Source organism: Abramis brama, assembly GCF_963993115.1.
Source record: "Abramis brama genome assembly, chromosome: 11".
Classification (NCBI taxonomy): domain Eukaryota; kingdom Metazoa; phylum Chordata; class Actinopteri; order Cypriniformes; family Leuciscidae; genus Abramis; species Abramis brama.
In genome coordinates, this window is record NC_139973.1 from 4,325,247 (window position 1) to 4,352,999 (window position 27,753).

At 37.2% G+C, this 27,753-nt stretch overlaps 2 protein-coding genes across 4 annotated transcripts; one reads left to right on the plus strand and one right to left on the minus strand.

Annotated features, from left to right (window-relative positions):
- Positions 1–1,392: 1,392 nt before the first annotated feature.
- Positions 1,393–6,482, minus strand: cysltr3 (cysteinyl leukotriene receptor 3). Its single transcript, XM_084129750.1, has 2 exons — positions 6,303–6,482; positions 1,393–4,948 (listed from the first exon to the last, which is right to left on the minus strand). The coding sequence occupies exons 1-2, from the start codon at positions 6,307–6,309 to the stop codon at positions 3,768–3,770; spliced, it is 1,188 nt and encodes a 395-aa protein (XP_083985876.1). The 5' UTR covers positions 6,310–6,482; the 3' UTR covers positions 1,393–3,767.
- A 1,235-nt stretch (positions 6,483–7,717) lies between these two features.
- Positions 7,718–23,964, plus strand: rbm5 (RNA binding motif protein 5). Of its 3 annotated transcripts, none has more exons than XM_084128698.1 (25): positions 7,718–7,882; positions 8,455–8,516; positions 9,850–10,042; positions 10,126–10,281; positions 15,502–15,571; positions 16,156–16,229; positions 16,987–17,070; positions 18,531–18,591; positions 19,100–19,165; positions 19,352–19,512; positions 19,673–19,770; positions 19,876–19,963; positions 20,054–20,122; positions 20,213–20,282; positions 20,451–20,533; positions 21,449–21,560; positions 21,656–21,747; positions 21,837–22,001; positions 22,176–22,316; positions 22,414–22,485; positions 22,573–22,746; positions 22,854–22,928; positions 23,033–23,133; positions 23,244–23,373; positions 23,577–23,964. In XM_084128698.1, the coding sequence occupies exons 2-25, from the start codon at positions 8,476–8,478 to the stop codon at positions 23,700–23,702; spliced, it is 2,502 nt and encodes an 833-aa protein (XP_083984824.1). In that variant the 5' UTR covers positions 7,718–7,882; positions 8,455–8,475; the 3' UTR covers positions 23,703–23,964. The 3 variants fall into 3 exon arrangements, with proteins under 3 accessions (XP_083984824.1, XP_083984825.1, XP_083984826.1); XM_084128699.1 differs by having other exon boundaries at positions 22,417–22,485; XM_084128700.1 differs by having other exon boundaries at positions 8,455–8,492.
- Positions 23,965–27,753: the final 3,789 nt, after the last annotated feature.

Below are 27,753 nucleotides of genomic sequence, written 5' to 3' on the forward strand. Positions count from 1 at the left end.
ATCTTTTTGTGCTTATTTGAAATGCTTTGAGTGTCCTTTTTTGGTAGCCTATACTTAACCCAGAAGTCTTCACAATGTCCAATAACTCTGCAAGTGGCCATTTGAGTTCTTAGGAATAATGTTTCTGAATAAATGATCATCTCAGCAGGAGAGCTGGATTTATGGGTTGTCTTAAATAGTGCACTATTAAAAACCTTGATATTGCATAAGTCTTGATGTTGATATTGCACTTGAGACCACATAACATTCAGCCTTGGCTTTTCTCATAAAGGCATAGTTCAACCAAAAAAATAAAAAAGCAGTCAACATTTACTCCGTTCTTTCAGTGGAACACAGAAAGAGATAGTTTGAAGAACATTTGGGGAATATCTCCTTTTATGTTCCTCTGTAGAAAGTCAGGTTTGGAATGACATAAGAGTGAGTAAACGATGACAAAAATGCAGATTTTTAAGGGAACTTTCCTTTTAAGGGACCTGGTATTGCTCTGAAAGTAATCAATACATTCATAATGGGCTTGTTAACATGTATGTACAAGATTTCAACAAACTGCTGCTGCAACTCAGTGCATTAAAGCATGCATTGCAGACATGGTCAAAGGTAATTGTATAATTGTAGCATGATGCTATCAAATCAACATGAGCCTTTCGTATCTCTCAATGCTGCATTTATATTTCTAGTGCTTTTATTATTCAGCAGAAGCACCAGATAAACACTTTTTGGTGGTCAAAAATGTTTAGATGAGTTCAGATATGAACTGAAACGCGTGCCTTCTCTGTCAGATATCGGTTTTCTCTTTCTTCTGTTTTGTTTTCTCCAAAGGAAGTTATTTTAGTCCAATTATACCTTATCTAACAGATCGATTCCTGTTTCTTAGGAAAAGAATGTGGGCCGAACCATGTGTTTGGAAGATGCTTCAGTTTAGCAATTAGGCTACTTCCTTTATAACGGTAGTATTGTGAATGGTTGTCGAACAGAGATTCAGACGAGTTAATGAACTGAAGAAAAACATGCTAAGTAATAGTGTACAGATTTATATATATATATATATATATATATATATATATATATATATATATATATATATATATATATATATATATATATATATATATATAAATGTAGGCCTACACCGTAAAAAAAAATATGATCAATAAGTTATGACAACATGTTTTTACATTGCTTTAACTCATCAAACTAAGTTGAGATGTTGAAATGACTTAAACATCCAAGCTGATTGTACTTAAAAATTTAAGGCAGCAAGTTTTCTTTAACTTTTTAATTTTTTATATAGTGTAGCAATTACCCAGTATATGCACCAATAAGTAGTATACCAGTTTTTGAGCACTGCTAACCAGTTGTTTTAGTTACTTAGTAAAACAAGACCAATAATTTAGCTTTTTGACTTTATTGAAACGGATTTCATAAATGACCTTCTTGCACATAGTGCTTTACAAAGAGATTTTTACAAGCAGTTTTCCAAATAGAAATTAAACAAACAGTGAAGAGAATATAAAAATACTATAGTAGTAATAATAATAATAGTAAAAAGAAATAAGACATTGAAAATGTGGTAACATACAAAAGTATAGTGGTAAAACTTCATGAAAGCACTGAGGTGGCTCTGATAATACTGGCCTAGAGCAACAGGAAAATAAATACAAAATGTTGTTTACAGATCAACAATGATATAATTTCTTCAAATGTGCCTATGAGATAAATAATGTATGCTAAAAGACTGATTAACTTATTATGTGGTTATTTAGAAGAAATCCAACTTTAAATAAAGTATAAATCACACGCTCTTCCCATCTTCAGTCATATTGACTGACTACAGTTACGGCGAGCCAACAAATGTTCTGCTGAAATTCCTCTCAAATGGAGTTTGATTGTTTGAAGTCTTTGAAGTTTGAAAATTGTCTTTTTCGGAACTTATATAATCTAATGATACAATTAAGAATTTCTGATATGCTGATAAAGGTTTCAAATACTGCAATCAGCAGAAAACACAACAAGGAATCTTGACTAAAACGGCAACTTTTTGGCTCAAATGTTTATCTTTCCTAGCTTAGGAGTCGGCGTTAATAAAAAGTGAAATTTAGATTGGGTAAAAAGTTTAGATTTAGATTCAGTAAAAAAAAAAAAAAAACACCATAGATTGGGGAATTTAGTCTTAAGTTGGAAGAATATGATGGGAAATGTTTGAGCTAATTAAGATTTCTGACGTTTGATTGCAGATTTTTGAATCTGAACAGATTTTGAGTCGGTAGATTTCTAGTAGAGGCGTCTATCTATTTGATAAGAAGGTGATTCAAAGTCTTAATTTAATCTCATTTGGAGATAAAATGAAGATACTGAAGATAAATCATTTGTGATTTTTCTTCCTGAGGGGAAAAATTATTTCTGTGCCTTACACAATGTCCTCTTGTAACAATGAAATGTACTTAACTATCAAATATCTTCTCAAACAGACTTTACTGGTTTGTGATGGAACCGATTATACAAATACAAGTTCTTCACTGCCATTAAGATGTAGAGACCGCAGTCTTCCATTACTGTGTATTGTATGTATAAATATGTTTATTTCCATGTTTTAATGGGCGAGGTCATTTTTAATGCGCACCTTTAAGTTCATATTAGCCATTTATGGAATTGTGTGTACAGATGTGTTTTATCTGTCTCATTTATTGATATTTGTTTTAACTTGTGGGATAGTATAGGGATAGTTGAGAAATGTATGAATTTCTTTCTTCTGCTGAACACAAAGTAAGATCATTTAAAGAATGTTGGTACCCAAACAGTTAATGGTCCTCATTGACTTCCATACTAGTATGAGGAAGAAAATACTATGGAAGTCAATGGGGTCCAATGAAAGAAATTCATACAGGTTTGGAACAACGTGAGGGTGAGTAAATGACTTAATTAAAATTTTTGGGTGATCTATCCCTTTAATCATCATTTTATGTATTTATTCAAATATATGGTGACGGGTTAATTATATTGAAAATGGTATGTTCCAATTAAGTAAGAGCAGGATAAATATGCATGTAAGGCTGCTGTCACTAGTAGAAGGGACAGCTAATGGTCAGATTGAGTTTAGCGAGAGATGAACAAGGTTCTTGTTAGCGCTGCTTGAGTGCAGTAAAACTCCAGCCTACATTTTTTATGAAGGGGAGTTGGTGCTGTTTTTAGTACGTAGCAGTTCTGTTGTTTTCATCATGCTCTTAACACCTGTTTTTTTTACTGCTTCAGTGTTCGATGTGATTGCAACCGCTCTGTTTGCTAACACAGGCATCATTGGTTCCGTGTTAGAACCTTTGGAACCTTTCCATTGGATTATTTAGAGTGGAAATGATTCTTCAGATTATTAAAATGTTCTTTACACAGGTTCTTTGAAGACCAAAATGGCACTGCTATGAAAACCCCCTTCTGTGGCCTTTATTTTTAAGAGTGTGCCTGGGTGAGTCGAACAAGAACATGCATTCCTTGAATTTGATGTAAGATGCTTGGGATAAAAGCATCTGCCAAATGCATAAACAGTAAAAAAATAAATAAAAAAAGAGCCATTTTTGAGGTTGTGTGAGATTCACCTAGACTTATCTAATGCCCAACATCTTTAAACATTTTAGTCTCACGGTTGAGAAGTGAAAGGAAAAAAAAGAAATGCATTGAGTTTGCTTATTCATGACAACAATAGAGACATCTATTCTTCACACTCCGATTTCTTCCTCTGTTCTTTACTACTGCAAATCATTATAGACTTTCCTTTGTCAGTCATCAATGCTTTTTGCAGAGTCAGGAGATTTGCTTTGCTTTTCAGGCACGCAGACTTTAGGCTTCTTTTTGCTCATGACCTGACAGGACTTGTCTAAGGAACATGGCAGACAGTCTTTGCGTACGGCAGTGAAGCTTTGGGATCTTGTCCTCTGACAGGTTTCGGATTGGCTCCGGCGTCGAATAGATGGGTAGAAACCACTGTGATTGATCGAACTTTGCGTTCGACCTGACGCTTTACGGACTGACTTGCGGAAGGTCTCTCCAGCGAAGTAGTACAACAAGGGATTGAAGCAACTGTTGGATGCCGCCATGCACAGCGAGATGACCAGAACTTTCAGGAGGTACTCTCTGACCTGGCAGTCCTGGCTCGAAATAATGGCATGAAGATGGACCGTGCGAATGACGTGATATGGTAGGAAACACAGCAGGAACGTGCTCAGGACAACCACGATCAAATACACAGAGCGTCGGCGGGTGATCCGCTTTTGAGCCCCGATTTTCCGCCCTTTGACGAGTTTGTAGAAGATGCAGCCGTAGCAGACCAGTATTATAATAAACGGAATGACAAATCCAAGCGAAACCCCCACATAGTTCAAGATAAATATGCGCTTCCATGACGTGATGTTCCCGGGTTCAAAGCAGATAATCTTATCCTCCCGTTTTAAAGTTCCTGACATGAGGAACGGCGTTGACAAGAAGGCCACAAATATCCAGATCGCAAAGCATGATAGACTGGCTCGCCGCACCGTGGCCAGGGTCTTGTGGCGAATGGGGTGAAGCACGGCGAAGTACCGTAGTACACTAAGGCCAGTAAGGAACAATACGCTTGTGTACAGGTTCACGTAAAAGGAAAATACACACCAGCGGCAAAACCAGTCTGGGAAGTCCCAATGACCGCCCCTGAAGTAGTAGACCAGGCGGAAGGGCAAAGTCAAGGAGAAGCTAGCATCTGAAATGGCCAAGTTGGTCATAAAAACCGTGTTGGCAGACTTCTTAGGGGTGAAACGCAGGAACACAATCAAAGCCACAAAGTTGCTGATGAATCCAATAGGGAATACAACACTGTACGTGATAGTGTATGCCATATATTTGAAGTCATCGCTGCCCCTACGTGTCTGGTTGACGCATACATATTCTTGGGTGGTGTTGAGCTGAAGTGGAGTAAACGTGGTAGCTGGAGACAAAAAGAGAATTAGTTAGATATAGGCTTTAAGCATGCAAAATTATGCTTGCTTCTATTTTTACTATAGTTAAAAGAACAAATAATAATGATAATGATAAATTGTTAAAAACTACATCAACAAACTATCGAGCCAAGAAGTCAATCTGCACTGGTCAAGCATCTTTTGGCTATGCAAATTTGCAGGTCATTCAACTTCAGCTGTTGTAGCAAATTTTAATAAAAACTCTTTGCATGTGCTTGCGATTTTACTCTGAATGTATGAGAGTGAGGCCGCACCAAAAAGACATTCAACAATAGCTTACTAAACCAGGAAAAACACAGGTTTAAAAACTCCCCTCGGTTTTCCAGGTTAAAAATTTATATTGCCATGGAGGTTTGATACAGACAGCAGGGTTGTGTTTCTTAAAATGCAAAGTATAATATGCTTTATTTTATCTAAAACTATTTTAAACAAAACTTTTCTAGTCTTGTATAATTTTTATGCATGCAGTTTTATATTTAATAATAATTTATATTAATATATTATTTTTTAAAAATTATATTTGAATACATTTGAATGAAGAAATAAATATTGAATGTTATGTAATGTTATTGTAATGTCATGTCCTTATTATTTTTCAACTACCCAAATATCGTTATTTTATCAAGAGGTCTGTTGTTTCCAGTTCTCCCATCCATAGTTCATGCAAAACATATGCAAAAGATTATTCGGTGGGTGAAATGAAAACTGTTGCACACTAACAATATTCAAATGACAGCTATATTCATAGACACCTGCAAAACAAAACATGAACCGTTTATCTGCATAAAGAAAGGCATTGTTAATTATTAATATGCTCATTAATCCAATGTTCTGGTCTGGTATTGTCAAAGTAAATGGACTCATACACTAAAGCTGATTTAAACTGGAATAACTCATGGAACAAGTTTGCCCACAAGTCTTACTAAAAGTACCAAAGGTATTATCATATTTTATACATACCATGGTAATTCCTTACAAAAAAAGGTAATGTGAAGAGGATACAATGGTACAGAGATGGTAGACGATACTTTAATATACCATGGTACTTAAATAGTATTTATGTTTGGCTACTTGAAGGTAGTTCCAAGAATATCATGGTACTACCATAGTGCAAGTCCAAAATAAAGTTTTTCGACATATTCTTGGATTATTTACAATTTCAAAAAGGTACAAATAAATAATATGGCATTATTGGTAGCCTATCCTGTAAATAAATACCATTATAAATTAATTTCAGAACTATCTATATAGAATACATCCACTGACATTAAAATGTAAAACTCAATATGACTCGTATGAGGCTGTGACTGGAGTTTTACTCACCTGTCATTCTCTTTTGACCATCATTCTCCTCATCATCAGCGGACTGATGAATCTGTGTGTAAAGATTTTTGTATTGAGAGCGTTATGTAACAGAATGTCACTATGTTCCCTCTTGGCAGTTTCAAGTGTCTGCTTCCTTTAATAAGTGCATGAAGAGTGTTGTCTCTGTACTCGAGTGTCCAACCCTTAATTCTAGTGAAGCGTATTATCAGTCGTAATGTACGAAGTACACCAGACTCTCCAATAGTTGTCGCCTTGGCAAAAGAATCGCTTGTTTTCAATGATTCATACGAACCGATTCGCCCAGCGTATTCGACTGCAGAGACGTGAAACAAACTTCACAGCCTACACCTAGGCCTACACAGCATTCGATGCGATCTGGATATAATCTAATCGAAAACATAGTGGTATACAGCATAATTTATGTAACACTAAGATGTTTTGAATAAAGAAAACTTTTGAATAAAGATTCAAAATAATTAGCGAAATGTTTTCTTGGGGAGTTCAAACGAATCGATTCGTTAAATTGAATCGGACTTCAGAAACTTCCTCAATATTTCCAGAGAAACCACACCTCACACTTCAGGTGTTTTTTCTTCTTTGGCAGTTTGTCTGAGCAGATTTGCGTAGGAAGCATAATTGCGCAATTCCCTTTACATGGACAAAAATAGTAGCCTAATCTAAATATTTTTTTTTATGCTATAAATTAAGAAAATGATTGAATTATCTTAAAGCACATTATTAATAATATTCTTAATAAATATACATATATTCGTAATAAAACATATTTTTGTTAGGCTTGTTGTTGTGCAAAAAGCACCATAAAACATCTTCTATTTTCAGTTAGCCAAAGAGTTCACAGAACGTTAGAGGAGGATGTCCAAAAAATATTGTATTTAAATAATTTTGTTATCAAAAAATATATGCAAAAACTAACAGCAAAAACGAGAAGAATAAATTCTATTATAAATAATAATTTATATACTTCTAGACTAGTCAAATAGCTAATCTTCTGATCGAGTATGTCCGTATTTAAACAATCTGGATATAACAACCAGCGTTGCATAGGCCTAAGCTACATCACAACAAAAACGAAAAAAATATATAGCCTATATATTATAGCCTATATAATAAATGATGTACTTAAGGTAAGGTAAGATAAGGTAAGGTAAGGTAAGGTAAGGTAAGGTAAGGTAAGGTAAGGTAAGGTAAGGTTAGGTAAGGTAAAACTTTATTATCCCACATAGGGAAATTTGTCTTGGGCCAACCTCTAGGTTCTCAGTCAAGTAGTTTGTTAACTTTTGATCAAATGTCACAGATGGGCATTAGAGGAGGAGCGATCTACCAAAACGGCTGAAAGAAACTACATTTCCCATCATGCAACAGCAACAACAACACGTCACCATCCCATCTAAATGCATTCTGGGAAGGAGAACCTTGTAGACCATTTTAGCTGCAGATGACATCGAATGATCTGACCAAGAGTGTGATCTTTGGGAGAGAGGTGATCTGTTGGCAGTCATTGCACTTCTCAATATTTGAGAAATATTTCACTTCAGTGTTTCGTTGAAATATATTTGGTAAGTTTTCGTTGTTTCGTGGCGTTCTTTGCGCCTTTTTCAACGACAACACGACGACACAGTCTCCATTTTGATGTGCCTTCCTGTAGCTTAACGTTACTGAACTTCTCACATAACGCAAATTAAGACCACACGAACAAAAACTACTACCACAGGCTTTTTAGCCATGTTATGTACCATTGAAATAGCATGTGTTTTCAACATATATTGGTAATACCGTGTTTTACGGGCATTTACTATGGTATTCTTTTAAGTACATTGAATTGCCATGTAAATACCGAGTTATTCAAAAATTGCATTCAGTTCTCTCTCTCTCTCTCTCTCTCTATCTATTTATATATATGAAAGTATCGTAGTGTTTTACTTATAACAACAAGTGCTGTGATCTTATCAAATGGGAATATTATGGTAACTGTTATGTAATTTACATGGTACTAAGAATACCATGGTACATCTACAATAGAAAACAGTGTCTATACGTTTGTGGTTCTAACACAAGGCTTTGTCATTTCATATAATTTGTGTTTATTATGTGCAACACTATAACAATTTGTTCTGTACGTTTTTAACAGGCCTTGTATTGAGAAACGAAGATGGGCGCAGATAAACGGTCAGTGTTTTATGACTTGATGAGGTAAATATTCTCACAACTAGGGATGTGCCCGAAGCCCAAATCCGCATCTGGAAAGGCTCGAAAAATGAAAAACGCATCCTACGAAACCCAGGAAGGGACATGGTTAGGCTTGCTGCGGTAGTCGGTTACATTACATCAGATTTTACTTGTATAAAGATAGTAAGGAGAGATGACTGACAGGACCATGTTGGAGGATTTGGTGCGCAACAGAACCTAAGCATCATTGACGCATATTATCTTGTAAAATATGTGGTCAGTACCATTACTCCCTATATTCAAAGTATGCGTGATTGCGAATTGGAAAGTAAAAAGTGAGCCTGCATTCAAAATCAATTTCAATACCCCTATATTGATAGCGGCTCCATGATGCCCTCAAATTATAATATAATTACTCGACTATAGAAATGAAAGCGAAATATACACTTCGCGGCTAGCAAAAAAGTCGCTGTTTGGATTTGAGTAGGCAAACACTTAAGAGTATATGATTGGATCATTATTGCAATGATTACCATGTTTCTACCATGTTATATGTTTGGCAACAGTTCTTTTAACCCTAATTGATGGAGTGTGTAGCTGTTCATTTCTTGAACAACCATGTAGGAAGATACATCATGGCCATATTCCAAGATGACAATGCCCAGATTCATCAGGCTCAAACTGTGAAAGAATGGTTGTGAGGGAGCATGAAGAATCATTTTCACACATGAATTGACACCTCTTGAGTCCAGACCTTAAATTTATTGAAAGTCTGGGATGTGCTGGAGGAGGCTTTACAGAGTGCTGGACTCTTGCATTGTCAATACAAGATCTTGACCAAACATTTATGCACCTTTCGATGGAAATAAATGTCGTGATGATATTTCCATCATGAGGGGCATACATTTTTGGTCAAGATCTTCTATTGACAATTCTTCATGCTCCTCCTCGACCATTCTTTCACAATTTGAGCCTGATGCATCTTGACAATGTCAACCTGGAATATGGCCATGATGAGTCTTCCTACATGGTTAAGAAATTAAAAGCTACACACTGCATCAATTAGGGTTAGAAGAACTGTTGCCAAACATATAACAAACTATAAACATAATAATCACTGCAATAATGATCCAAATCATAGACTCTTAAGCATTTGCCCATTTAAATCCAAACTGTGACTTTTTTTTTATTTGCCAGGAGTTGTATTATTTTTTTCTTTCTTTCTTCAACATGTCCCTTTAGGGGCTCCGTAGAATGCGTCATTTCCTTTCCAAACATAGTATTCGGCTTCGGACACATCCCTACTCACAACTTAAATTGAACGTCATAATATCATAATCTCTTGTTGTAACTCTAGGGTTAGCCGTACAGAACGCAGTGGCAGGTACGGCTCTGAACAGTCTCGCGACGACGACCGCAGGGACCGTCGAGATCGAGACGATCGCGGATACGACTCTCATCGCTGGAGTGATGATCGTCGTAGTAGTGACCGTTACGATGGTGAACGTGGTGACAGAGGTGATCGATATTGGAGCAGGGACAGTCCTGAGGTGAGGACTTGCCATTATGAATGCTTATTTGATGTTTTGATATAGAATGATGCTCACTTTACTAATTCTCATCCGTGTTACAGAGAGGAAGGAAACGGCGCAGCAGCGACGGGTCTGATGACGGACACCACTCGGATGGTGATTACTCTGAGCATGATTACAGAGGAGACCCAGCTGACGAGAAGGAGAGCAAGACCATCATGCTCCGGGGTCTGCCCATGAACACCACAGAGGCAGATGTAAGTCCTTTGTCTTTTTTCCCCAAACGGTCAGAAAACAGGGTCTTATGAAGTTTCCATTGAAATAAATTCTTTAAAAAAGCCGTAATTAATACAATCGTATAATGGAAAATTTGTATTGAATATAGCCAATATTTAAAAAAAAATTTTTTTGTCATTACTATTAAGTATATTCATACATTTCTGTGATAAGATTTTTTTAAATCAGGGCCTAGAATATTTATTACATTTTATTTTGTTGTTATTATTAAATATTCCAGGCCCTGAACTAATAAAAGCTTATCATGGACATGTCTGCAGTGATAAAGCTGGATGATCAATTGAGAATCACGTTTTGTTTAAAATAGAGATCAAGATTTCTGAATAGACAAGCAAAATAAAATGTAATTTACTAGAAGTTCTGGAAAAATGTTTAGTCAGTTTAAAACTTTTATTAGGTGTTTTAAAAAAACTGTTTGAATGAATGATTCAGTGACTTGCTCATTCATTACTGGATGAATCTGTTTTTGAATGAATCTCTTGAATGAATGATTCAATGGCCCTGTCCCAAAAGGCACACTTCATATGCACTTGCGGTCTTGTGGACTTGCATTGGCTACCGTGTGTCCATTAAGTCCACAAGACCAGGATGTCCCATTTGTCATTTTAGGTTTCAGAAGGTTGCTTGCGAGCGCCCCTTTTGCTGTCAATCTGTGCCTTCAATGTGCACCTTTGCACTGAAGCGAGCTCCTCAGCAGACTTCTTCCCGACTGTCAAAGCGGTGTTAGGTCACTAACTTGTGGACTCGTAGGAAGACCGAGAGTATTTAGACTGCCATTTGGGACAGGGCCAATGACAAATAATTTTTTTTAACAATCCCTTGTTGCCTCCTGCTAGTGACAGGGCTCCAGACTGGGACCAAATGGTTGCATTTTGCAACCAAAATTTGAGAGTGTGCGCCTGAATTATTATTATTATTATTATTATTATTTTTTTATATATATATATATATATATATATATATATATATATATATATATATATATATATATATTAGGGGTGGGCGATATGACCTAAAATTAATATCACGGTATTTTTCATCTTTTGAACGGTGACGGTATAATATCACGGTATAACTTTTTTTTTTCACCAATAAAGAAATTTTCATTGATTTACTCCTTGATATTTATTCCTTTATAAGCAGTTATATATTACTGTATTCTAAATATAATTAGCCTATGTTTTATCCACAACTTTAAATGCTTTAATTTAGGCTATTTTGTAACAGCGCCACAGTTTAGCGCACCACGTAGAACACTCGGGAACCGCACCTGTGGCTGGCTGCACTGCTGCTTCGTGCTCAGTAAGGAATATAGGTAGTAATCTCTATGTGTCTGTCTGTCCGTTTGCATTTTGATTATTTCGAGAACCGTTCATCCAATCGACTTCACAAGGGAGTGCAGTGTTGCATTTGGTGCAATATAGACAGACACGCGAGACGCGACACGTTCAGAATTAATAGTAAACTACAGAACAGCGCGAGCGGGAAGCGGCGCACCTCACGCGAGCAGGGCGGCTATATTCTCCGAGAACGGACACTGCACTAGTGATATAAAACGCACACAGTCTGTTAATTAAGCAATACTTTTAAGGTAGTCTAATATTTTTCTGACTAACAAATTACTGACACAGTAAAGGGTAGATTTAAATAAAGAAAAACGAAATTTAAATAAAGAAAAACGAAATTTAAATAAAGAAAAAAACGAAATTTAAATACAGAAAAAATGAAATTTAAATAAAGAAAAACTAAATTTAAATAAAGAAAAACGAAATTTAAATAAAGAAAAAAACGAAATTTAAATACAGAAAAAATGAAATTTAAATAAAGAAAAACGGAATTTAAATAAAGAAAAACGAAATTTAAATAAAGAAAAAACAAAATTTAAATAAAGAAAAACGAAATTTAAATAAAGAAAAAACGAAATTAAGTTTGCCTAAATTAAAAACGAGATTAATTTAGATTGATAATAACGGGTAAAAAGTCTAATACATTTTGTTTATTCTATTTTCCACAATGTCAAAGCAACAGCAGCAATACAAGCTCAGGCATGCACTTCGGTTCATACAAACTCCGCTGTTCTGCGCTCTAGCCAGAGAACACTCTTGTTGCAGGAACACTCAGGCGTCGGTTCTATTTCTAGCATGCACGCGTTTTCCGCGTGGCTCGAGCCGCGCCTGAGACGCGTGTCTCACGCAGGCAGTGTGCAAACTCCAACCTTTTAACATGGGAGCCGAAATAAAAACAGACACCCAACGCAGCTGAGACTCTCACGCCAGCAGCCAGTGTGTCGCCGGCCTTATTCAAGCGCGAATGAGAACCGTTTTGCGGGGGATCCCAGGTGTCAATAAAACAAAAACGTTTTTTCGTTGTTGTTTTATAAATGCTCTGACAATTGTTTAATAATTGTTCAATCAAAATGCAAAACATCGCGTCTTTTTTATTTTTATTTTTTTTAGTCGACTAATCGTTGTGCAGGACAGGACTTTGGTCGACTAAGCATTTCTTTGGTTGACTACAGCCCTAATGTAAATGCAGCCGTTCAAGGAACATAATTGATTTATTACGGTATTGACGGTATTAGAAAATCCATGTCGTGGCGCAATGTCACACCGGTGATGACTATGACACCGGTGTACCGCCCACCCCTAATATATATATATATATATATATATATATATATATATATATATATATATATATATATATATATATATATATATATATATATATATATATATATATATATATACACACATACATACGTTAAACCTGGAAGGGGCGCGTCAATGAATCTGGTATGTGTGGCAGGTCAATGAGTGTGATGAGAATAGGGAATGGCCACTGTAATGGCTCGTTTCCACTGAGCGGTACGGTACGGGACAGTACGGTACGGTTCAGGTCTGTTAACCATGATCTGGCTAGCGTTTCCACTGCCAACAGTACCCTTACTTGATAGGCGTGGTGTTTCGATCAACGTCATTTTCGCGCGAAGAAGAACATAGTAAACTACAATGGATGACATACAGCAGATCTTGTTCTTGCTCCTAGACATGTTTGTCACAAGAAGACAAGCGCCGACATTAGGCTTTTCTCAATATCAAGTACGCAAAGTTTGTACTTGCCATGTGCGATTCCTACATGCAAAATGGTACAGCGCGTTCTTAAAAGCGTCACTCAGCTCGCTCTGCTACTCCGGTTATCTCTGTTACTCTGTATGTACATTAAGCAACAATAAAACGAAATATGTTATAAAACACCACTCTGCCTCTTTTCGTTTTCATTTAAATAAATTAAACATTATAGGGACACAAATGTGGTTCATGCGCAAGGCATATTGATTATTCACTGCACGTTATACGTTATTCTATTTATAACAAAACGAAATTTAAAACACAACCGTTACCTCTTTTCGTTTAAATAAAAACAATTAAACATATTCCAGACAAATGTTGCAATAAACATCAGTGATAATCTTGTAATAAAAAAACGACAAGAAACCATTTCTTTTTGTAAAATTTCAGTTTTATCAATAATAGCCAATATAAAAGTTTAAGTAAAAGGTACAAGAAGCTATACAATAAGAAATAAAGCAAACAATTGTCAAATATCCAAATGCAGCGCTCTAGTCTAACATTACAACAGTAAAGTTAAATACAAATAGCCTATAATATGAAACTAAACTTAGCCCTCAGCCAAAACGATTGACAGGGAACGAATTATATATTCACGAGACCAAAGATCGCCCGTTAGGTCTACACAAGACGAATTATATCTCATGTTTAACCACTACCGTCGGAGTCAGCGGCGAACGTCAGAAGAACTAGCCGAGGAAAGGCTCATCCAGCCGGGAAACATGAGCGCCGAGCGCCCGCTGATCCCATGGATCACAACCGGGGAAAAAAAAAAAATCATCTTTATAAATAAACCACAGATTTGAGCTTTTAACTACTACATTCTCGCCTGAAAAACTCTTAAAATTACATTTCGTGACACAGTAACAGTAGTATTATATTAAACTCTATATTAAAAAATGGCGCTTCTTATGTTGTCATTCCCCTTGTAGCACGTGCAAGTGACGATTCTCTGTCAACCAATCAACGTCCTGCAGTGAGTCTAGCTCCACCTTTTAGTACCGTACCACTGTGCTAGGTACCCCAATGGAAGGGTACCTAAAAAGTGGTACGGTACGGTTCGGCATTTTGGTACCATTCACAACTTTTGATAGTGGAAACGCAAATAAATGCGTTCCGTACCGTACCGCTCAGTGGAAACGAGCCATAAGTGTCTAATGTGTGGAGGGGGAGGGTCCTAGAAATAATCTAGTGCGCGTAAACGTCTATGGGAAGGAGACGGAGACAAATGTCACAACCTGCTATGTGCGTCTGAGCAATGAGCAAGCAAACTATTGACTCGTTCTTCCGACCTGCGGCTAGTGTGCCAGTGCCAGAGTCTACAGTGTCACAGTCAGATGATGATTCAGAGTCAGAGGTTTGTGTGGCGAAAAAGGCCCGAACCCATCATTTTCGGGAAGACTGGCTGCGAGAATTCAGCTGGTTTAGGTACTGTAAGGAGACAAACTCCATGAAGACGACTTGTGTTGCAGTCGCTACTCCAGAACTGTGGGGAACACGAAGTTTGCCGACAGTGCAATCTTAAACTCAAGCATAGATTATGCCGAGACATGTAGTATTGTTTGTAACTGTGAAATGACCGAAAGGTTACTAAGCACTTGAATTATTGTAACAGAGTTTGTGGAGCTGTTTTATACCAATACATGACAACTGCTCTCTCTGGTTCAGCGACAGCGCCAACACAGATCTGTATGTTCGCTGTGATTGTGCTTGTCCAAGGTTTAATAGACACAGGTGAATTCTCATTTATGAATAAGATCGAATGGGTGTTTGAATCATTGGCAAACTTTTAACGATTAATCATGCAGCTCTAATAAATAATAGATTTAATAAATGTATGAAAGAAGAATAAAACTCAAATTAAGTAAAGTAAATTCTAACCAGTCTTTTTAAATATAACAATTAGTTTGTTATTAGAAATGCATCTTTAAAGTTTTTAGTTTTAACTATTTTTTTTTTTTTTTTTATCCAGGACTTCACTGTGAAAATCTAAATGAAATTGGCTTGGGGTTGAACAAACTTTATCTGACTTCGCCTTGTAATCCACAGATTCGAGCAGCCATTGACCAGCTGGAGGGGCCAAAGCCGATGGACGTGAGGCTGATGAAAAAGAGAACAGGTGAGACTGATGTACCGCGGATCCTTCCCCTCTCAAACAAACCTGTGTCCGCTGGGCCAACCTGCTTCCGCTCAAACGCCTTTTGCCATAGCAACAAGTTATCTGACCAGGTTTACCCTTCAGGCTACTGAGTTAAGAAATTTGTTGCACATTAGATACATGTTTGGAGGTAAGTTTTTGTGTGGCGCAAAATTGGCAGAGTTTTATTTGTGCCAATTTAAGTTACATGAACGTAGAAGCAGTCATGTATCTTTATCTTGTTTAAGTAGGTACACGCATATAAAAGATCGTCCAAGTTTATCTGATGGCAGCATCTGTCTCATAAAGATTATTTTAAGATTCTATGTTTATGACTGTTTGCTTTTGATTATTGATTCAACCTACTTTATCATCGTTAGTCCGACAGCTAGAATATTATAAGGTGCTGTTGCTATGGTAAAAGTTTCCAGGCAACCCCCCTACATCTCTTTGGCCTCTCTGGGTCAAGGGGGTCACGAAGCAGTTTGTGACAGAGTTTGAATGTTGTACAACTGAACCATTTAAACTAACACGCCTCCCGTCTGTATATCTGAATGCCTCTCTAGGTATAAGCCGAGGTTTCGCCTTCGTGGAGTTTTATCACTTGCAAGCTGCTACCCGATGGATGGAGACCAATCAGGTTGCTTCCTAATCACCAAGTCTAGCTTTTGCCCTGGGGAATAATGCAATTTGATTACAAAAAGACAAACTGAGGGAAAAAAGCAAGGTTGCTGCCCCAGCAGACTATATGGACAGAAAAGGACCAGAGCTCTTGTTTTTGAAGGCAAGGTGTGACCAAAACATAGAAGAGCCATTTGATGGAAACACTGGCTTTTCTCCTAAGTCATGTTATTAACTTTTTACCAGAACTCTGTTAGCACGGGTAAAAAAAGACAGAAAAAAAGTACTGATTTTTAAGAGGGAAAGCGATAAATAATACAGTTCAGATGTGACTTGATTGACTCAAATGGGTTTTAAGCTAAAAATTTTCAGTGCATTGAAAAATGTGTTTTTCATAGTTGATATTTTTTTGTGTGAAGTTGTTCAAGTCTAGAAGTAGAAGTGAAGTGTGGTGCTATATTTAACATCCCATTTCATGGACCTCAGCATTAAAGTATCTCGGCAGTTTTTAATAGTAATTAGCTCTTTTGTGCAGAGAAAGTAAATGCCTCGTCTAGAAAGTCCCCCCCCCCATCCCGTTTAAGAAAGGAGTGCCTTTTTTTACACTCTGTTCCGGCCCCATCCGGACACTCGGGTCCCAAACACACACCATCTTACACATTAAACCCTCCCGGGCGATCCTCACCCTAAACCCTCGTGGCTAATGTGGTTGTTCTTGGGCTGAGATCAAGCCTTCGCAAGAGAGGAAATAACCAAACCCTTTCTTCCTTTTCCAGAAACTGCTGACCGTTCAAGGCAAGAGTGTTGCCGTGCACTACAGCAACAACCGGCACAAGTTTGAGGACTGGCTCTGCAACTCAGTAAGTTACATGGGCTTCCCAAAACTAAGGCCGGCTACACACTGGCTGCGTGGCGTTTCTGTTGTGTGTCAGCTGCATGGTGGCTTCGTGGCGTTTTCTATGTCTTTGCACACCAGAAACGTGTCTGACGCGGAGAGAGTTGTGGAAGGCTTATACTTCATGTTAAACATAAATATATAGCCTACTGATACAGCAAAGACAACGTCGGCAGTGTTGACGGCAAAACAGGCTACAGAATATTTAGTTCTGCATTGACAGGTGCAATATTTGAAAATCGATAATTATTTATTATTATCTGCATTTGTCAAAACCTAGAGACTTTCAAACATCAAAATGTCATTTATTAATATGTATTCGTGTCAAAATGACATATAAACATCTTTTCCCATTCTATTTTTCCTGGAAACGCTTCCAACGCTTGCGTGTCGCGTGAAAAATAGGCGTCGGTTCTGTTACTAGCATGCACGTTTTTGGTGTGGCTCAAGCCGCGCCTGAGACGTGCGTGTGTCGCAGGCGGTGTGCAAGCTCTAACCTGTTAACATGGGAGCCGAAATAAAAACGGACTCGCCACTCAGCTGACATGCTCACGCCACGCAGCCAGTGTGTAGCCGGCCTAAAGTTAAAATAGCTGTTTCATGATGATGATATTGTAATGGTCTCAATTTCATGGTTGGAATTTCATTGGATGTTAAAAAAATTTTAAACGGTATAAAGGATATATATTTCTTTACACTATCGTTCAGATGTTTGCTGTTTTTTAAACTACTTTTTTATCAGAGATGCATTGAATTCATCAAAAGTGACAGTAAAGACATTTATAATGTTACAAAAGATTCATGTTTCAAATACATAAACTACAATAAAAACATCAGCAGCAAATCAGCATATTAGAATGATTTCTGAAGGATCATGTGACACTGAAGTCTTCAGCTTTGCCATCACAGAAATAATTTTCTATATTAATATATATAAAAAATTGTATATATTAAAATAGAAAAACATTTTAAATTTCACAATTACTGTTTATACTAATATATATATATATATATATATATATATATATATATATATATATTAGTATATTAGTATAATAGTATATTATATATAGTATAGTTTTTTTCTGTTTTTTATTTATTTTTATTTTTTAAATGCAGCCCCAGTGAGCATGAGACATGTTTTTCTAAAACATTAAGAAATCTTATTGACCCCTAACTTTTGAACGGTAGTGTGTGTATATATAAGATAAAGTTATTGTATATTATATATTTCTTTTTCCTATGAAGATTTTTTTTCGATGCAGGCATTAAAATAAATGATGAATATTGTAGAAAATAAGTGACTCAAGCTAAGATCTTAAATGGTGTCCACCACGGTAAGTGTTCAAGCCACTGTAGTGTGCTTGTTACCTGATGCCCCATAGCAGAAGTGTCAATTAAAACAATATGACCGGTTGCTTGCAGTGTGGCCTGTACAATTTCCGGAGAAGGCTGAAGTGCTTCAGGTGTGGCGCAGCTAAAGTGGGTAAGTAGATCCCGGAGAAGGAAACCGCTGTCTGCACCCATCCGGATGGTCCAGTCAAACACTGTCATGTGTTTTTTTTTTTGTTTGTTTGTTTTTTTTTTAACTAAGATGTATGTGGAGTTGTTGTCATCTACAGTTTTCTTAACTAAAACATGATAGTGATGAGTATTTATATCTCTCTCATAATTGTGGTGTTTGCTTTTTATTTTTATTTTTTATAGCTAGTACCTGATATTATGGCTCCTTTTCAGAGTTGTCTTGTTAGTCAAATCAGGCATCAAAAAATAAAACACAATAACCCCTTATATTATCGTTTACAGTATCTGCCTCATCAATGCTAATCATTTAAAAACAAAATACTCATTTTGGCTGATAACTTTGTCACTGTAGGACTGTAGGGATTGATTCATGATGTGCCCAAAGCTTTTTATGGGGCAGTGATGTGGTTTGAATCAGACTACTATGTTTAAAGAAACTCAATGTGCTTTTGTTCTTTGTTTATTTTCAGATTCTGAGTCCAGCAGCACCACAGGAACCACAGACACCCAACCCAGTGGAGATTATTATGGCGATAGTAAGGACATTTCCATTGAGTTAGGGATGCGTAATAAATATCAATTACATATCATCGGCCGCCAAAATTGCCCAATTTCTAGACTGACATTTAAATAGCAATGTGGGTTGATACTGGTATAACCACCAGTGTGATGTACAGTACTTTTTTTTGCATTCACATCGACATGTTTGCATGTTTTGACAGCAATCATCCTAAGGAACATCGCCCCTCAGTCCACTGTTGAAGCCATACTGTCGGCACTCGCCCCTTTCGCCAACCTCTCGCCTGGCAACATCCGCCTCATTAAGGACAAACAGACGGGCCAGAACAGAGGGTTTGCCTTCGTCCAACTTGCCTCTCCTTTGGTACCTATTTTCTCCCTTCTTTAGTCTATACAAATCTCTTTTGTTCTAAAGATCAAATAGTCTTTGTTCCTTTAAGTGAAACCAGTGTTTTGCAGTGCTAAAAGCTCTAAGTACTTTTGCATGATTTTAGCACATTCTGATGATGTTTGTGGTTTTGCAGGAAGCATCACAGCTCCTAACCATCCTACAAGGCTTACAGCCCCCTCTCAAGCTGGATGGGAAGACCATTGGAGTCGACTATGCCAAGAGCGCTCGAAAGTACGTACCTCTCACTCATATCCTCATGCTGTTATCTCTAGTTGTCTTGCTCAGAAGCTTGATTAATAATTCAGTTCACTAAAAAGCCTTTTTTCCCCTCCTCAGGGATCTGTTATTACCAGATGGGAACCGTGTTAGTGCCTTTTCGGTCGCCAGCACAGCCATTGCAGCTGCTCAATGGTCCTCTAGTCAGGTATGAACAACTCTATAGTAACCATGCCTCAATGTTAAAGCAGAATTATGAATGCATGACTGATTTAATTGACTACATTTCTCTTTACAGCCTCAGCAGAGTGTGGAGCCGACATCAGAATACAGCTACCTACAGGAGGGATATGTATCCTATTCACAGGTCAGCTGACTGCACCATCTGTGCAGTACACCATTTATGTGAATCATTTTTACATTGAAGTACCGAGCTAAGATGGGTTGTTGTGTTTAGGAGTACCAGGCGTACTATCAGCAGCAGGCTGGAGCTGTGGACCCTTCCCAGGCAAATGGCATACTTGGAGGTAACGTTTGCTTGGCTTTGTCTGTATCCAGTTTAATTTGAGAATCATAATGGGTGGTTAGAGGTCGACATTTTCCCAGATCAACATGATCTTTTGTATAAAAAGTGAAAGGATTAGTGGTGCTTGCTGTTTACAACGTGAAAACCTGTGACGTGTTTTGATTTACAGCGGCTCCAGGTGTGAAGGTGCTTCCTGCTGCTACTGGAGTGGTGATCTCTCAGACTGCGCAGGTCTATCAACCTACTTCTCAGGTAACTTTTAAAAAAAGAAAAAGATTTATGCTACGAATTTGCTATTTATTGTTTTTTATATATATCAGCCAGGCAGGCAGCCCGGACCCACTAGCAGCCCTTCCAAAGGGGGCTGCAAAATCAATTAAAATTATTTCAAATAAGACGAAACAAGCTTTGAAATAAGTTTAAATAGCAAAAATAAATCTGTAACTTTCAATCATTTCTATTTACTTATTTTTTGAATGCAGTCCCTCAACAACTGGCAATTTTAAGTATCAAGTTTATCAACCTGGATATATGAGGGAATTTTAAAGTGTGATTTCTAGACATGGAAAAAAAAATTATAATGAGAATACATTTCTAGGTATGTCAACCTGAAAGATATTTTATTGGGTTGAAATTCCTATTTGTGAGAAATATTTGTAAAAAACCCAAGTAATCACGAACCACTAGAAAAACCATTGTTATTGAAACTTCTATAATTAAATTAAATAATTTATAATTATTTTATTAGGTCAATTAGGACATTTAATCAGCTTTTATAAATGTGCTTAAAAAAACATTGCTGGTGTGCATCTTGAGACAAAACAATGTCACTGACATATTTTAAGATCAATGCAGGTTGCTTTCAGTTAAAACATCTCAAACATGCATTTTAGTCTGGGCCTTGCCTGTGAAACTGGCCATTAATGCGCGTAATTAAATGTAATCTGTAATTTTATAATTTATTTAATTGTTTTAATGTGTTGTCATTCCTAGTTTGTATAAATAAAAATAATTTGAGAACAAGCAGCTTTGTCATTGCAGCAAAATTACCAGAAATATCGCTGGGATCCTTCAAATGTTGTCTTGGACAATGGGGGCCTCGGATTAAAAAAGGTGGAGAACCACTGTCCTAGTGTAATGATCGTTCTAATGTCATTTTCTTGTCAGATGTTACAGATTGATGGCAAAGCCCAACCAATCACAGCCACTTCCACCATTTCCACCCCAGCAGTCTCAGCAACCAGCACAGCAACCGCTACCTCTCAGGAAAACCAAGCCAGTAAGATCAGATCATTAAATTCACACCATCCAATAAGACAGACATGATGCTACAGGTCGTTTCTGATTCTTCTGCCATTTTCCCATGTCCTCTAGCTGTCCCAGACACTTCATCATATCAGTACGATGAGTCGTCTGGGTATTATTACGACCCCAGCACTGGCCTGTACTATGACGCCAACACGCATGTATGTGTCCCATGCTTTTTTTTGGCAAGATAATGCTATATTTCATTTGAAAACTTGTAGAGGGTTCTAAACGTTGTTTCTGTCTGTAGTACTATTACAACTCCCAGACTCAGCAGTATCTGTACTGGGACGGGGAGAAGCAGGCCTACGTGCCGGCGGTGGACGCCAACAATGCAGCTCAGAACGCTGCCTCCACTCCTCAGAAAGAGGGCAAAGAGAAGAAAGAGAAGCCTAAGAGCAAAACGGCTCAGCAGGTAATAAAAGTTTGCGAACCCACTCAGAATACCATCATTTTAGCAAATGTCCTAGCAACTATTTGACACCCTAACAACATGCCGGCGAGTTTTGCATCAGCATTATGTTTGAAATATCTAGTTTGATTTCAGTCCTTCACTAGTGCTAAAAATCCCTCTATCTCTGTGTGTCAGATTGCGAAGGACATGGAGCGCTGGGCCAAGAGTCTGAACAAACAGAAAGAAAACTTCAAGGGCAGCTTCCAGCCCATCAGTCAGGAGGAGAGGAAGGAGGCGGCGGCAGCTGATGCTGGTTTCACACTCTTCGAGAAGAAGGTATTGTTGAAGATGCATTGCATTCTCTGATGATTATGATGATGGTGATGGTGGTGGTTTTGTCATAATTCATACGGTGTTTTTCTTTGCACATTAGCAGGCAGGGGCACTGGAGAGGCTTGTAACAGAGGCGTCCAAAGCAACAGAAGAAGAGAGCTCCTCATCAAAGGTGCCAAATGCACCACAACACTACAAAACATGTCAGATTATCAAGTCGCATGAGCTTATTTGTTCACCTCCCTTTGCTGCGCCACAGGTGGGGCTGGTGGCAGCGTACAGCGGCGACAGTGAGCCGGAGGAGTGCATTGAGGGAGATGACAGGGAGGACAAGTTGACCGACTGGAAGAAGATGGCGTGCCTGCTGTGCCGGAGGCAGTTCCCCAATAAAGAAGGTCTGATCCGCCATCAGCAGCTCTCAGACCTGCACAAGGTAATTACTCAGGGCCATTTGAGTCTTTATAATCGTTTTCCGTCGCTTCTGGAAATATGAAAATCAACTTTGCCGTATTTATATAATCATATTTCTGTGTTTTCCAGCAAAACTTGGAGGTTCTCAGGAGATCCAAACTGAGCGAAGCAGAACTGGAAGAGTTGGAGAGGAAAGAGACAGAGGTGTGAAACCTCATTACAAATACATGCCGCCAAACTTCTTTCTTTTAAAGAGTATTTCCTGGAATTTGCTGACACGCATGTCCCTTTTACCTTGTTCTGAACAGATGAAGTACAGAGACAGGGCAGCTGAGAGACGAGAGAAATACGGTATCCCTGAACCCCCTGCACCCAAGAAAAGGAAATTTACCCAGCCAACACCTGTAGTGTAAGTTTAAGTGTTTAATTTGATCACAATGTGTTTTGTGAGGTGTTTACTATGACAATACAAGTGCATTATCAATATTAAGATGCATGTTGCACCATTTGATTTTGCAGAAATTACGAACAGCCCACAAAGGACGGATTGAACAGCGATAATATCGGCAATAAGATGCTGCAGGCCATGGGCTGGAAGGAAGGCAAAGGTCTGGGTAGAAACCAGCAGGGCATCACAACACCTATTGAGGTACGACTCATTATTCTACCTGTCATGGAGCAGGAATGTATTTGTGAATGTAGGTGTTGTATGATTGTTTATGAAAAACATGCATGCATGGTCTAACATTTTAAAATTTGGCAAGCACTAATTAAAACATTTCCTTTGTCGTGAATTTTTGTCAACTCGCGCTCCATACGAGGTTAACTTTGAACCCTGTTCTCTGCCTGCAGGCTCAGTTGAGGACGAAGGGAGCCGGTCTGGGAACTAAAGGAAGCAGCTACAGCCTCTCAGCCTCAGATACATACAAGGATGCAGTCCGGAAAGCCATGTTTGCACGCTTCACAGAAATTGAGTGAATGAGGATCTGTTATGTCAGTTTGGCAAAGAAAAATATTTGTGACTTTCATCCTCTGTGCTGAGGAGTGTCATGTATTTATTTTGACTTCTGAAACTCTCTTGATGAACATAAGATATGTGACTAGAAGAATGTGTACATAATGTACAGAGTCCTAGAGAAATGTGAAGAACGAATTTTTGGTTATTTGCTTTTTTGAACTGTGTAAAGTTTATATATGATCTCATTTTTGTACATAAGAAAAAATAAATGAGATGACCTGATTTGAATTTGAGTGCTTTTTTTTATTTGTTTCACAGAAAATTGGTGGAATCTTCTTTCATGAGGTTGGGTTGTTTGGTTTGGCACATCTGAAGTGTATTGTGTGCTGAAAGCTAAAAAATATAATTCTGTAGGGAAGACTTTACTGTTTTTCTTTACCACTACACCTTTCACTACTATAGGCATGCCAGGGTTTGTGAAAGTGATGCTCTGTCATGCTACCAAAAGTTGAGAATGTTTTGGTTTCATTGCAAATATCTCTGATGCTTGTTGACCAAAGAATGCCATCTACATTATTAATTTAGCACATTCTGTCCCAAGCGACTTGCAGGCTGGCCTAGTTGTGCTGCTTTGAATCCCAAAAGCTGTAATCTGGGTAAAAAAAAAAAAAACTTTCCACTCTCTTTACTTAACCCTTGGTTTTTGACTTTTTTAGATGTATGGCTTTGATTTTCTCACAATTTGAGTAAAACGTGTTTTGGAAAATATGAATTCCATGTAACAATTGAAAATGGCATTTTTCATAGGAAATATAAAGTTTTATTAATTTATTTTTCAAATTCACTTTTTTAAACTTTTTTCACTTCAGCAAGTGAAGTGTCGACTTTAAAAAGGGACCAAACTGAAGTCTGTGCTCCAAAGCATTCAAGATGTATATAACCGTTTAAGTTGGAAATTAATTTTCAGGTCTATGCTCGATAAGTGAATAAATGGATTATAACTACTGCATAAATATAATTTAGAACCATACAATCCCCTAACATGCAAAATATTAAATTAAAAAAACATATACAATCATTTCATTGAAATAAAATAAATTGGTCAATTTTGACGACACAATAACATTACCAGAGGGTTAAACACATACATTTATTCAATAAGATATTTAAGTAAACTGTTTAATAAAAGCAAGTCTCTGCTACATTGTGAATGTAGTAACGGTTGAGAAGTTGCAGGGATATCGATGTGACTATTCATGTAGCATGGTTTCTCACTTGCTTATTTCTTACTCTTATTCTCTCACTTTTTGCTCATCAACGGTTTAGTTTCTTGTAAAACTCCTGCGTGTTTTAACATGCACATCTGTTTAACGGCTTTCATTCATGTGCTACCTGTGGCATTGTTTTTTATCCATAGGGTGTTGAACAACGCCTAGTTCACAGGAATTGACCTCTTTCGAGAGAACAACTTGTTTGTTATGTGACTGACAGACAGAGTGGAGAAACTTGACATGTGTCACCAACAAACATCCAACAATGCAAACAATTAGAAAGTTATTTTTGTTAGCCCGCCTAATTCTTGAATGTGGTTAGCCTACTTACAATGAATGTCAAGAATTTACTTAAGAATATAAGTAAATGAATATACAGGCTAGCCTACTGTTGTGCATTTTTATCACAATGTTAGGCTACATTTAAGAAGAGAACATAATAAATTAATTAAATAGGCTAATTTAACACTATTTTTGGGTTAACCTTTAACAATCTCTAAATTATTCATTGATTTTAATTTCATTCATCATTATTGGAATTGCTCCGTTATTATTTTTCTTCTCCGAAATGAATCTAATTTTTGAAGGCATGAACCTGCTCGACTCATGCAACTTTGAACAGAACCTGGTGCAAATTTTCATCTCATATGGGTTTCAGAGTTCAGTGTCAAAATGGCCCGATAGCACCACAAAAATTTCAACGAAGCGACCAATTCGTGCAATATCAAATCCGGGCAAAAATATTAAGTTAATAATAAGTTATTAACATGTCAAATCAACATTTCATGAACATTTATTTATTTAATTTGCTAGTACTTCTATAATTAGTGGCATAATGTACAACTAGTGATATGTAGAAAACAACAAAAATAAATGAAAAATAAATTAATGGTTAACGTAATTTCACCAAGAAGAACCCGAAACAACATTCCAATCAACCAATCAGATTTGAGGGATAGTTTTTTAGTTAATGTGAAGTTTAGGCTTACAACAAGGGTTAGGGGCTTCTACACCATTCTTATTCACCTTTCATTTCCATCTCGTTTTAGGGATTAATTATGGGTTGGGATTATTATAGGATTAGTACTATGTTTTTGGACAGGAATGTTGTTCCAGTTCCATATGTTGATCTAGAAACATGTTTTACTTGTTAAATTCATGGTGACCAAATAATAATAATAATAAATTATATACTCAGGAAAAACTGACCAAAATCATGGTACTTAAAGAAATGCATGTACCATGGTACTGCCACAAAACTTTAATCGAGTAACACTTTATTGTACAGTGTCCTTTTTACACGTTACATTTACTTAGTAAAAACAGTATATTATGCATAGTTACATGCAAATATCCCTAAACCAAACCCAATTTTAACCCTTGTTGTATAATATCAAGAAAATGCAATTACCTGCCTCCTTGTTTATTATAGATGCCTTTATTGTTACACATATTTAGCCAATGTATTGGATATAATGCATTGCATTCAATGTTATTATTTATTTTGTTTGTAAAAGATGGCTTATATTGTTTTGGCATAGATGTACAGTAATTGGTTTTGTATGTATATTTGACTGTGCCAACCCATGTTAAGAGGAGCAGAAAAGTGTGATTATGTGTGTGCGCTAGACTCCTAGAACTGTAAATGAACTCAGCCATCTTAGTTGAGTTTACTGTAGTTCAGGACATGAAGAGGTGGACCGCTTGCACATGCCTGGAGAAGGATCTGGGAAACTTTGGAGGAGTGTCAACCTAACGCCTGTTAAAAACAACAGGAGTATAATAGACGGATGAACTGACTTCCTCTGGGGATACTGATACGCCAGAGCCCCCGACGCCTAGAAGCCCAGAGCTGAGGACAAGAAACCCCAAGCAGAAGATAAGAAGCCCAGAGCTTACTACACTTTTGATTCAAAACGTGATTATTGTATTTTATACTTAAACGATGAAGTTCTATTTGCCTTTATATTTTTGTTTATTATAAAAAGAAAAGTAACCAATTAAAAGAAATTTAATTGATTACAAAATCTGCCTTCTGAGATTTATGATGCTGGAAGACTTTTAATGAGAACATACCACAGAGGAGTCTTCTGACCAAATTGTAAGTAGCCTACCTTTTGAATGCTTATGGTTTAGGTCAGATTTGACTTTCTTTACCTTACCTGAGAATAATAAATAAATAGGTAAACGGTATTAAGAGTAAAGTACACACCGTAAAACATGGCGCCCAACGTTTTAGGGGCATTGATCCATCGACCCCTGGCCACGGTCGATCGAGCAATGCTTGCCCATTCGCTTCCGCACTCGTACGCTTGAGTATAGAAGGACGAACTTTGAAAGCTAGTAAATGACCAACTAAAAGGCAACCTGTAAGACCCCAAAAATGTTAATAATCTAGAAAAGATTATTTAAAGGAACAACCCAGAAAGGGTTAAAATAAAAGACATCTAAGAGAAACTTCTGGAAAAGATAGTATTTAAAAATACAACCCAGAAAGGGAGAATATTACTGTTATAATAAAGCCCAGAAAGGGCAAAGATTAATATAAAAATAAAATTCCGTGAGAGTGGAAAATATAAAAATAAAATTCCGTGAGAGTGGAAAAATTAATGCTATAGCCTAATGCATGGGCAAAGATTAATGTAATAATAATAAAACCCAGAAGGGTTAAAACAAAAGTCGACTAAGAGAATTTTAGCCAGAAAGTAATAATCTAGAAAAGATTATTTAAAGGAAAATCCCAGAAAGAGTTGAACAGAGATTATTTATAGACAGCCTAGAAAGGGTTGAACGCGCGTAG

Coding starts and splice junctions, on each gene's coding strand:
- rbm5 (XM_084128698.1), top strand. CDS start 8,476: ATGGGCGCAGATAAACGGTCAGTGTTTTATGACTTGATGAG. Junction 16,230..16,986: donor GATGGATGGAGACCAATCAG/GTTGCTTCCTAA, acceptor TTCCTTTTCCAG/AAACTGCTGACCGTTCAAGG. Junction 21,748..21,836: donor ACTATGACGCCAACACGCAT/GTATGTGTCCCA, acceptor TTCTGTCTGTAG/TACTATTACAACTCCCAGAC.